Source organism: Poromitra crassiceps (assembly GCF_964638095.1).
Source record: "Poromitra crassiceps genome assembly, contig: HAP1_SCAFFOLD_1492, whole genome shotgun sequence".
Taxonomy (NCBI): domain Eukaryota; kingdom Metazoa; phylum Chordata; class Actinopteri; order Beryciformes; family Melamphaidae; genus Poromitra; species Poromitra crassiceps.
In genome coordinates, this window is record NW_028150920.1 from 1 (window position 1) to 12,610 (window position 12,610).

The 12,610-nt window shown below is 42.4% G+C and overlaps 2 protein-coding genes across 2 annotated transcripts; both read left to right on the top strand.

Moving 5' to 3' along the window:
• Positions 1–3,912: 3,912 nt before the first annotated feature.
• On the top strand, positions 3,913–6,663 carry LOC310771916 (ependymin-like; the record flags this gene model as incomplete). Its single annotated transcript, XM_083664416.1, has 5 exons — positions 3,913–3,947; positions 4,105–4,239; positions 5,106–5,289; positions 5,797–5,884; positions 6,534–6,663. Coding segments are annotated over 5 exons (572 nt in total), but the record flags the coding sequence as incomplete, so codon positions are not given.
• Positions 6,664–8,245: 1,582 nt separating this feature from the next.
• On the top strand, positions 8,246–11,253 carry LOC310771917 (ependymin-like; the record flags this gene model as incomplete). The annotated part of the gene is made up of 6 exons (XM_083664417.1): positions 8,246–8,294; positions 8,518–8,552; positions 8,715–8,849; positions 9,683–9,866; positions 10,378–10,465; positions 11,124–11,253. The coding sequence occupies 6 exons, from the start codon at positions 8,246–8,248 to the stop codon at positions 11,251–11,253; spliced, it is 621 nt and encodes a 206-aa protein (XP_083520543.1).
• Positions 11,254–12,610: the final 1,357 nt, after the last annotated feature.

The following is a 12,610-nucleotide window of genomic DNA, read 5'->3' on the forward strand; positions in this document are numbered from 1 at the left end:
ACACAGAAACTGTGATTAATAATGACTGAGAATGCAAAAATTACATTATGTGAATAATAATAAATAAATAATAAATATAATAATAGAATGATAATAATAAATAATAAATGGCTGCTTTGGAAAATAAACACCAGTGTGCACCACTCATTTTGTTATTCGACCACATCTCCGTGCTTTGTGTCTGGACTTTGGCCTCACTGCACAGCGGGACGGTTATTGTTCATCGTCTGCTGACACAACAGCAAATAAGGTGGAGTGGAAAGCTGCTCCTTAAGAGCCATTTTCTTCTTTTATTTCATAATAGGGGTGTGATTGAGGACATGAGTTTGTGCAACAATGGACCATCATTGTATGAATCAGGGCAGCCATGAGAGTATTTACTTGTAAGTGGCTACTGTAGTCAAAGGTGTCACTCATGATGGCTATAATGTCATCCTCTCCCGTCTACAGTGTCAAGTCATTGATAGAGTGACAGTTTTTAATTGAACGCACCATTTTGGCAGACTGTCCCATTGGTCAACATGCAAGACTGAAAGAACGTAAGACACCAAAACCATCTGTGTGTCCCTATAGTGCTCATATGAGTTTTACTCAGTCGCCAGAATAAGATGTAGCCATCGTACGTTTCTGGAATCCACTTGTGGAAATTTTGCAAACTAAAATATATATGTTGCATATCACGTTTCAAGATACGTGAAAATGAATGTTATCCACGTCATAGAGTAGCGACTTTCTCATGTTGAAGTACGCGCCTAAGGATGTAGGGGCGGGATGAGTGGACTGTATTTCTGTAGTATTTCTGTCTCACAAGCGAGAGAGTGGCGTTGTGTTTTGACGGTAATTGCAGCAACCCATGTTTAAGGGCTTGCCCAGGGGTGGATTCGAACTGCCGAGCTTCGGCTTGCGAGGCGGACACGCGAACTGCACGAGAGCTAGCTCCGTTGGCGGAGCTGATTAACATGCCTTTATACTGGGGGGGAGTGAGTTTAACCAACACTCGCTACCACTCGGGACTCACGAGGACTCAACATTCATTCGGTTACACCAGCTCAACTCCTGAGTGAGGCACATCGTGTTTCTACTTTCATTTTCAACCTAACGTTAACCAAGTTGCTTCAGTTGCCTAAACCTAACCAAGTTGCTTTGTTGCCTAAACCTAACCAAGTTGCTTTGTTGCCTAAACCTAACCAAGTTAAACCTTTGTTGCCAAAACTTAAAGTTGTTTATCTTGCCTAAACATAACCAAGTTGTTGTAGCTTGCCTAAACATAACCAAAATTGTTTTATTTGCGTTTACATGTAACATTGGAAGGGCAGCGAGGTTTTCAAATTAACCGGCAGTTTTTTTTCTCCAAATGTACGTGGAGATTGTAGTACAATCTCATACACATCCTGGTTTTTAGATTTGTAAAATGCCAACGCTTTATTCTGGCGATTGGGCTGATATGCTTTCCTCGGGGGTCGGGTAGTACTGCATGTAATCATAAATCTTGGTGTATTGTGTATTTTTGAGAGTGGAGGACAACCAGTAGTAATTGTAAATGTAATATGTTGAATTAGTGATACCTTTTTCCATAAGTTTAAGATGAGTTTTCAGGAGAAAGAGTAGTAGCTAAGCAGGAGGATTCATGTAACGTTCAGGTGTGCCAGTCAGGTGACTGCACTCACACACCTCCAGATCTTATGACCGTGATGTCACTGATGGTGCAATTAGCCCATGTGATGAACCTCATTCCACCGCCATCCAGTACTGGCTTTCTTGCTTCCTTTGTGAATACAAACAACATTCTTCACCTCTGACCACTGTACTAGAGTCCACACCTGGTCCACATAGTTCACTTGCCTTTGGGTTTGGGTCAACTTTTCCAAACCTGGTGAATTAAAACATAAAGTATTTCAGGTTAGTACATATTTTAGGTCAGTATGTCTTGAGGCTGTAACATTTTTAGAAGTGCCATTTTACCTAACATTCAACAGAGTGAAACATCGTAGTCGTGTATTGTATTGGGGTGGCTGTGGAGGTAGAGTAGGTTGTCCACCAATCAGAAGGTTGGTGGTTCAATCCCCGGCTCCTCCAGTCTGCATGTCGAAGTGTCCTTGGGCAAGACACTTAACCCCAAATTTCTCCCGATGGCTGTGCCAGCACCCTGCGTGGCAGCTTGCCGCCCTTGGTGTATGAATGGGTGAATGCAGGCACATTGTAAAGCGCTATATAAATGCAGTCCATTTACCATTACACTATACATTCTACCGAATCCGTGCTGTCCCACAACAACAAAAACACATTTAAATATCATTTAAGTATGCAAATCTTAGATGTTTATAAGAAAAACATTTATTTCAAGATGTTTCCAACTCTGACTTTGCACAAATTCGGTCGAATGGCCCAACAGGCCCATATAGGGCAGGCCTGCCTTTCACCTGATTGATTATATATGGCCTCTCGTGATGTGAGCCATATAACAACAGGTAGGCCTATGAGGAGCCAGATAAGAACAGGTAGCCCCAGGGCCGTAACCAGGGTTCTGAAATAGGGGAGGTCCAGCAAGGGGAGGTGCATTCGGTGGCGCCCGCAAGGGCGCCGCCGAAAAAAATTTGAGGGTTTTTTCCCCCCTTTTTTAGCCATATTTAGAGTAATATATCATTTTAAATCAACATTAGGATTATACTGTTGTGATGTCATTATTCAGTATATTCTCTTTCATGTCACCACCTGCTCAGCTCTCCTGTCAACATAATTGTAACTAACAAACACAAACTGTTTTAGCCAAATTCATATCAAAATGACACCTACAAACACAGGTACACAACCCAAGCCGTACACAACACACAAAGTCATCATCGATAATAAAAAAAACATACAGAGGGACATTTATTTATTCCTGATAGGAACGATTGAAAAATAAAATAAAATATATTATGTTGTTTTTAACTTTACACCACCTCTTTTTGTTACTTATTGGGTCATGAAACTGAAACCATGCATATAGCCACCTGCATACCTGACTTCGGGAGCTTGGCAATTGGCATCATGCATGATTAGCCAGTAGCATCCCAACGTGTCACACAGGTAACATTACTTAAGAGACAGACTAGACACTTACTTTCTTGGTTGTTGCTAAAAAATCTGTCAGTGTCACTCACTGTCTGTCGTTCACTCGCTCACTGTCTCGCAGCTCGCTCACCTTCAATTATCTCGCCAGGCAGACAGACAGTCATCACTCACCACCATGCTGCTGCTCTCTCGGAATCAAGTTACCGCGGACGCGGCGTCAGATGACTTCCTGCCTGACCTGCCTTTCGTTTCAAAATAAAAGCGATCCCGTGTTTTTCATGCTTTTCCATGCAGATTGTTTTATATAAAAAAAAAAAAAAAAAAAATCCTCTGAAATATTAGGGGAGGTCCGGACCTCCCCGTCCTCATAGCTAGTTACGGCCATGGGTAGCCCTATGAGGAGTGGGATTTCAAAAGCCCAATGGTGTTACTGTAGAAGGAAAACCCGGAAGCTGACGTCCCCCCCGGAGCGGCGGTGTCAGTGTTTATAAGGGAGAGACTTTGCCTCTGCTGGATCTGTGTTTGCAGGTGGGAATCGGACTCGTGCAGCATGAGATCTTTACTGTTAATGTGCTCGCTGGCACTAGGCTGCCTGGCCCAGACGCCCCATCCCTGCAGTAAGTAACAGAGAGTGGATGGATGACGACGTGTTGATCAATAGGATTTTCAATTGATTTGCCATATTTGCATTGCTCTTATGTCATCCTGCTAGTATTCAAGAATAGGTGATGATGATGATGATGATGATGATGATGATGATGATGATAGCTGTGGTGTATTATTTCCTATTGTGTATAACTCACTTATAAAACTCACTCTGTGAGTCTCAATGAAAACACATCTTCCTTCTTCATACAGAAAGTCCTCCTCTGCTGACGGGAGCCTTCTCTGTGGTGAGTGTTTGTTTGCTTATCTTTTTCAAAGTAATTATGGTGTTTAGGGGAGCACAATTAACCACACCAGTAAGCATAATGACTAAGCATCAGCAAGAGCAGTAGTAGATCCAGAGTGACAGAAGTACTCAAATGGTTCTTCTCGTTCTTCTCCCAGTTCACCCAGAATGAGAAGCTGTTGGCCTTTGCCAAGTATGTGTATGATGGGATGGATGAGCGGATCCGCCTGCAAGAGCTGGGAACCTACCAGAACCAGTCCTTCACCTATGATGCTCTTCTGCTCTACAGAGAGGTGACCCAAGCAATGACATTATAGCCCAAATCATTCATTTCACATTGTGGTTGTATTCAGGGATGTATTACAGAACGGGCCTACCGGGCCAGAACCTCTTCGCAGGGCCAACGCTTCTCTTGCCTCCTCAAATTCTTTTACAAGATATTATGGTTTGGGGAGTGGTTCCTTGATGATCACAAATCTCAGGGCTAGTAATGATATGAGAAGCAAAGTCCAGAAAGTTGTGCCAGCAGACTAACGTTTCGACACACAAAGTGTCTTCAAAAGACACTTTGTGTGTCGAAACGTTAGTCTGCTTGCACTTATTAAATTGCCTTAACTTTGACCGTGTGCTCCAGATTGTTTCTTTCTCATGTGTTCACTCAGTCCCCTTTTCTGAGAAGCACCGGTTGGGCGCAGTTCGTCAGCTGAAGCGCGGTTTTCCCTCCTGTTCCAGAAAGTTGTCTTGTAACTGACAGGACTCATAGTCACACAACGCACATGGCTGTTACAACATAAATGGTTAAAAAGCAGACGTGAAAGTACTGAATGCTTAACATGCTGGGAAACTCAACCACAGTGACTAGCATTTGGAATTATTCACTTTCCACCTCTGCTCCTGATTATTTGTTTATTAAAAGGAATTGAGTTAAAAGGATTACACACTTTAACCTGAAATTGAAACTCAATAATCCTTTCAAGAATAAAAACGATTATTGAGTTTCAATTTCACGTTAAAGTGTGTACAGTCAGTGCCTTCAGAAAGTACTCCACCCCCCTGACTTTCTATGTATAAATGACAAATGTAAAAACAATGTTGAACAAATCTGTGGAGACAGCAAAACGAGCACTAAACATGTTTCCCCATCAATGTCATCCACCAGGCTGTCATGTACGAGATTGATGATGTAAACCATAAATGCAAAAAAAGGCCTCTGACCACAGACTTCCAGCCCATTGGGGTCCCAAAGGACGCCTCTCTGCTGAACCAGGTAGTAATTGGCAGCTCCTCCGGACCTGGAGAGGGGCTCCTGGTCAACAACTGGGTGGGAGATGTGCCTAATATAGGTGAGAACATAAGGAATGGCTGCGGCTTTTCATTTTGGCCTTGTTCATGGACCATGGAGGTAATCGAGCTGTCTGAGGAGGTGTGGGTGAGAGGCGTGAGCGAGGTGTTTGGGGCAGTGGTGGCCCAATGGTTAGAGGAGCGAGCTTGTGACCGGAAGGTCGTCGGTTCAATCCCCAGGACCGGCAGGATAAATCTGGCTGGGGAAAGTGAAAAGGCAGCGCTTGCCCCTCCCTCATTACCACCACTGAGATGCCCTTGAGCAAGGCCCTTAACCCCAACTGCTCCAGTGGAGCTGATCAGTGGCCAACAGATCAGACTGTGGTTGTACTGGTCAGCTTCCAGGTATGAATGTGTGTGTGAATTTGAACAGGACGCTCCTGAAAAAGAGAGCATTGCTCTCAGTGAGACTCCCCCTGTATAAATGAAGATAAAAAAAAAAAAAGTGTGGCTCTGCTCCTGAAACTTGTTTGATAAACTTAAATGAGTTCTCATTTCTGTCCCTCCAGGAAAGTACATGATGACGGTCACTGAATTCGGATGCATTCCTGTCAGCAATGTGTACCACACCAAAGATTATGGATGGGTGCAGACAAGGTGCGTAGGTCTACATTCAGATCAACAGTGTAAAAAGGACTTAAGTATTTTTATCAATGGCATTGGTGCCGAGACACATCATATCACATACATACCACTCTACATGTACAGTAGTTGCTTTCTGCACATTTCCTTTTGCTTGTGTGGGATTATTGTTCAAAATTTCTATACTGGGCAAATGCATTCTGCAGGAGAAAACGCCACCGTACACCGTAAAGTCACATTAGAATGTATTTAAGGGACCTCTGATAAATCTTCCCAACAAGAAAGGTCAGATTAGAACATGAAAAATTATGTTATTATCAAACGTGTTTGCCAGTGAGACAATATGCATGTAGTCCAAGTGAGTAAAGGGGTGACTACTTTTGCAAACTACTGTAGGTTTTACTGTTATTAGAATGTCATACTGTCCCATAAACTTCCTAGAGGCTACGTCCACTCCACTCTTTTAGAAAAGAGTACTTTGCTTATATTTGACACCAAAAATCCAGAATACATTAATTTGGAATCCCTTTTGTCACACGAGAGAATGTGGAAAAAGTTAAGAGGTAAAAATCACCATGTAAAATTGTAAAAGCTTGGAGGTCGTAAAAAAACACACCTTTAATTCCTTTTGTAATAAACGCATCCTTGTTGTCCTGTTCACCAGCTTCGTCGACAACGTCGTCGGGATGACAGACCCCCAGCTGCTCAACCCGCCAGACTTCTGCAAGACAGAAATAATGGCTGAAGGAGACGAACCAGCTAGCTTCTTCAGCTTGTTCCTGAACAAGCACTGAGGGCCTCCTAACCACCATCTCAACTGTTGAAAATATTTTCGATATTTCCCAATAATCATCTTGGGGTTACAATGATTTTTCTTTTTTCAAATACATTAGAGTTAGCCCTGCTGTAAAAATGTGTCATCCTATGCATCTCTGACAAACTTTGGATTTACACATGTCCAAAATAAAAGAGATTTAATGGAAAAGTATGGAATTTGATTTGAGTATTTTCCAGGTCTGGAAAAGTATGGGGTAAGGAAAAGAGAGTATGGAAAAAGTATGTTTCCAGACTATTGTCTATAGAAACATATAGCAAAATGGTACCGCATCGTAATATGCAGAATTAGAATGCACATTTTCAAATATGGTCTGAGAAATCTACCGAGAAGTCTGAACATTTGAGTATGGAAAAGTATAGAGTTTTGAAATGGAAAATATGTAGGAACCTGTTCATAGCAAGCCTATATCATAGGAAATAAATTATTTGTGGCTTCACAAAAAAAAATCTGTTACAGCTGTTAGGAAAATTCAAATAAACTCAATTTAAAAAGTGGGTTTCAACCAATAGAGGGCAGCCTCTATTAATGAAAGTACCGTATGTAGAATTCAAATATTTTGCACTGAAAGTTTTTACCTGAATCCATGAACAACACTATTAAATTCCCATATTGGTTTTCAGCTGACAAAAGTGATTTTAGGGTTTAGTTACTCTTTATGATGGGTTTGCAGGAGAAAGAGTTAGTAGTAGCTAGTGTGCAGGAGGATTCATGTAACGTTCAGGTGTGCCAGTCAGGTGACTGCACTCACACACCTCCAGATCTTATGACCGTGATGTCACTGATGGAGCAATTAGCCCATGTGATCAACCTCATTCCACCGCCATCCAGTACTGGCTTTCTTGCTTCCTTTGTGAATACAAACAATATTCTTCACCTCTGACAACTGTACTAGAGTCCACACCTGGTCCACATAGTTCACTTGCCTTTGGGTTTGGATCAACTTTTCCAAACCTGGTGAATTAAAACATACTGTATTTCAGGTTAGTACATATTTTAGGTCAGTATGTCTTGAGGCTGTAACATTTTTAGAAGTGCAATTTTCCCATTACCTAACATTCAACAGAGTGAAACATCGTAGTGTATTGTATTGGGGTGGCTGTGGAGGTAGAGTAGGTTGTCCACCAATCAGAAGGTTGGTGGTTCAATCACCGGCTCCTCCAGTCTGCATGTCGAAGTGTCCTTGGGCAAGACACTTAACCCTCAAGATGTTTCCAACTCTGACCTTGCACAAATTCAGTCGAATGGCCCAACAGGCCCATATAGGGCAGGCCTGCCTTTCACCTGATTGATTATATATGGCCTCTCGTGATGTGAGCCATATAACAACAGGTAGGCCTATGAGGAGCCAGATAAGAACAGGTAGCCCTATGAGGAGTGGGATTTCAAAAGCCCAATGGTGTTACTGTAGAAGGAAAACCCGGAAGCTGACATCCCCCCCCGGAGCGGCGGTGTCAGTGTTTATAAGGGAGAGACTTTGCCTCTGCTGGATCTGTTGCAGGTGGGAATCGGACTCGTGCAGCATGAGATCTTTACTGGTAATGTGCTCGCTGGCACTAGGCTGCCTGGCCCAGACGCCCCATCCCTGCAGTAAGTAACAGAGAGTGGATGGATGACGACGTGTTGATCAATAGGATTTTCAATTGATTTGCCATATTTGCATTGCTCTTATGTCATCCTGCTAGTATTCAAGAATAGGTGATGATGATGATGATGATGATAGCTGTGATGTATTATTTCCTATTGTGTATAACTCGCTTATAAAACTCACTCTGTGAGTCTCAATGAAATCACATCTTCCTTCTTCATACAGAAAGTCCTCCTCTGCTGACGGGAGCCTTCTCTGTGGTGAGTGTTTGTTTGCTTATCTTTTTCAAAGTAATTATGATGTTTAGGGGAGCACAATTAACCACAACAGTAAGCATAATGACTAAGCATCAGCAAGAGCAGTAGTAGATCCAGAGTGACAGAAGTACTCAAACCAAACGGTTCTTCTCGTTCTTCTCCCAGTCCACCCAGAATGAGAAGCTGTGGGCCTATGTCAAGTGTGTGTATGACGGGATGGGAGAGCGGGTCCGCCTGCAAGAGCTGGGAACCCAGCAGAACCAGTCCTTCACCTATGATGCTCTTCTGCTCTTCAGAGAGGTGACCCAAGCAATGACATTATAGCCCAAATCATTCATTTCACATTGAACCAGAACCTCTTCGCAGGGCCAATGCTTCTCTTGCCTCCTCAAATTCTTTTACAAGATATTATGGTTTGGGGAGTGGTTCCTTGATGATCACAAATCTCAGGCTAGTAATGATATGAGAAGCAAAGTCCAGAAAGTTGTGCAAAAGTGTCTTCTTCAGAGTCAAAAAAGGTTTTTGACTCTGAAGAAGATACTTTGTGTGTCGAAACGTTAGTCTGCTTGCACTTATTAAATTGCCTTAACTTTGACCGTGTGCTCCAGATTGTTTCTTTCTCATGTGTTCACTCAGTCCCCTTTTCTGAGAAGCACCGGTTGGGCGCAGTTCGTCAGCTGAAGCGCGGTTTTCCCTCCTGTTCCAGAAAGTTGTCTTGTAACTGACAGGACTCATAGTCACACAACGCACACGGCTGTTACAACATAAATGGTTAAAAAGCAGACGTGAAAGTACTGAATGCTTAACATGCTGGGAAACTCAACCACAGTGACTAGCATTTGGAATTATTCACTTTCCACCTCTGCTCCTGATTATTTGTTTATTAAAAGGAATTGAGTTAAAAGGATTACACACTTTAACCTGAAATTGAAACTCAATAATCCTTTAAGGAATAAAAACGATTATTGAGTTTCAATTTCATGTTAAAGTGTGTACAGTCAGTGCCTTCAGAAAGTACTCCACCCCCCTGACTTTCTATGTATAAATGACAAATGTAAAAACAATGTTGAACAAATCTGTGGAGACAGCAAAACGAGCACTAAACATGTTTCCCCATCAATGTCATCCACCAGGCTGTCATGTACGAGATTGATGATGTAAACCATAAATGCAAAAAAAGGCCTCTGACCACAGACTTCCAGCCCATTGGGGTCCCAAAGGACGCCTCTCTGCTGAACCAGGTAGTAATTGGCAGCTCCTCTGGACCTGGAGAGGGGCTCCTGGTCAACATCTGGGTGGGAGATCTGCCTAATATAGGTGAGAACATAAGGAACGGCTGCAGCTTTTCATTTTGGCATTGTTCATGGGCCATGGAGGTAATCGAGCTGTCTGAGGAGGTGTGGGTGAGAGGCGTGCGTGAGGTGTTTGGGGCAGTGGTGGCCCAATGGTTAGAGGAGCGAGCTTGTGACCGGAAGGTCGTCGGTTCAATCCCCAGGACCGGCAGGATAAATCTGGTCGGGGAAAGTGAAAAGGCAGCGCTTGCCCCTCCCTCATTACCACCACTGAGATGCCCTTGAGCAAGGCCCTTAACCCCAACTGCTCCAGTGGAGCTGATCAGTGGTCAGCCGATCAGACTATGGTTGTACTGGTCAGCTTCCAGGTATGAATGCGTGTGTGAATGTGAACAGGGCGCTCCTGAAAAAGAGAGCATTGCTCTCAGTGAGACTCCCCCTGTATAAATAAAGATAAAAAAAATTAAAAAAAGTGTGGCTCTGCTCCTGAAACTTGTTTGATAAACGTAAATGAGTTCCCATTTCTGTCCCTCCAGGAAAGTACATGAAGACGGTCACTGAATTCGGATGCATTCCTGTCAGCACTGTGCACCACACCAAAGATTATGGATGGGTGCAGACAAGGTGCGTAGGTCTACATTCAGATCAACAGTGTAAAAAGGACTTAAGTATTTTTATCAATGGCATTGGTGCTATTGATAAAAATACACATCATATCATATACATACCACTCTACATGTACAGTAGTTGCTTTCTGCACATTTCCTTGTGCTTGTGTGGGATTATAGTTCAAAATTTCTATACTGGGCAAATGCATTCGGCAGGAGAAAACGCCACCGTACACCATAAAGTCACATTAGAATGTATTTAAGGGACCTCGTGTAAAGCTTCCCAACAAGAAAGGTCAGATTAGAAGATGAAAAATTATGTTATTATGAAATGTGTTTGCCAGTGAGACAATATGCATGTAGTCCAAGTGAGTAAAGGGGTGACTAGTTTTGCAAACTACTGTAGGTTTTACTGTTATTGGAATGTCATACTGTCCCATAAACTTCCTAGAGGCTACGTCCACTCCACTCTTTTAGAAAAGAGTACTTTGCTTATATTTGACACCAAAAATCCAGAATACATTAATTTTGAATCCCTTTTGTCACACGAGAGAATGTGGAAAAAGTTAAGAGGTAAAAATCACCATGTAAAATTTTAAAAGCTCGGAGGTCGTAAAAAAACACACCTTTAATTCCTTTTGTAATAAACGCATCCTTGTTGTCCTGTTCACCAGCTTCTTCGACAACGTCATCGGGATTTCAGACCCCCAGCTGCTCAACCCTCCAGACTTCTGCAAGACAGAAATAATGGATGAAGGAGACGAACCAGCTAGCTTCTTCAGCTTGTTCCTGAACAAGCCCTGAGGGCCTCCTAACCACCATCTCAACTGTTGCAAATATTTTTGATATTTCCCAATAATCATCTTGGGGTTACAATGATTTTTCTTTTTTCAAATACATTAGAGTTAGCCCTGCTGTAAAAATGTGTCATCCTATGCATCTCTGACAAACTTTGGATTTACACATGTCCAAAATAAAAGAGATTTAATGGAAAAGTATGGAATTTGATTTGAGTATTTTCCAGGTCTGGAAAAGTATGGGGTAAGGAAAAGAGAGTATGGAAAAAGTATGTTTTCAGACTATTGTCTATAGAAACATATAGCAAAATGGTACCGCATCGTAATATGCAGAATTAGAATGCACATTTTCAAATATGGTCTGAGAAATCTACCGAGAAGTCTGAACATTTGAGTATGGAAAAGTATAGAGTTTTGAAATGGAAAATATGTAGGAACCTGTTCATAGCAAGCCTATATCATAGGAAATAAATTATTTGTGGCTTCACAAAAAAAAATCTGTTACAGCTGTTAGGAAAATTCAAATAAACTCAATTTAAAAAGTGGGTTTCAACCAATAGAGGGCAGCCTCTATGAATGAAAGTACCGTATGTAGAATTCAAATATTTTGCACTGAAAATTTTTACCTGAATCCATGAACAACACTACTAAATTCCCATATTGGTTTTCAGCTGACAAAAGTGATTTTAGGGTTTAGTTACCGGTACTCTTTATGATGCGTTTGCAGGAGAAAGAGTTAGTAGTAGCTAGTGTGCAGGAGGATTCATGTAATGTTCAGGTGCTCCAGTCAGGTGACTGCACTCACACACCTCCAGATCTTATGACCGTGATGTCACTGATGGAGCAATTAGCCCATGTGATCAACCTCATTCCACCGCCATCCAGTACTGGCTTTCTTGCTTCCTTTGTGAATACAAACAACATTCTTCACCTCTGACCACTGTACTAGAGTCCACACCTGGTCCACATAGTTCACTTGCCTTTGGGTTTGGGTCAACTTTTCCAAACCTGGTGAATTAAAACATACTGTATTTCAGGTTAGTACATATTTTAGGTCAGTATGTCTTGAGGCTGTAACATTTTTAGAAGTGCAATTTTCCCATTACCTAACATTCAAAAGAGTGAAACATCGTAGTGTATTGTATTGGGGTGGCTGTGGCTGTGGCTCAGGAGGTAGAGTAGGTTGTCCACCAATCAGAAGGTCGGTGGTTCGATCCCCGGCTCCTCCAGTCCGCATGTCGAAGTGTCCTTGGGCAAGACACTGAACACCAAATTTCTCCCGATGGCTGCGCAAGCACCCTGCGTGGCAGCTTGCCGCCCTTGGTGTATGAATGGGTGAATGCAGGCACATTGTAAAGCGCTAT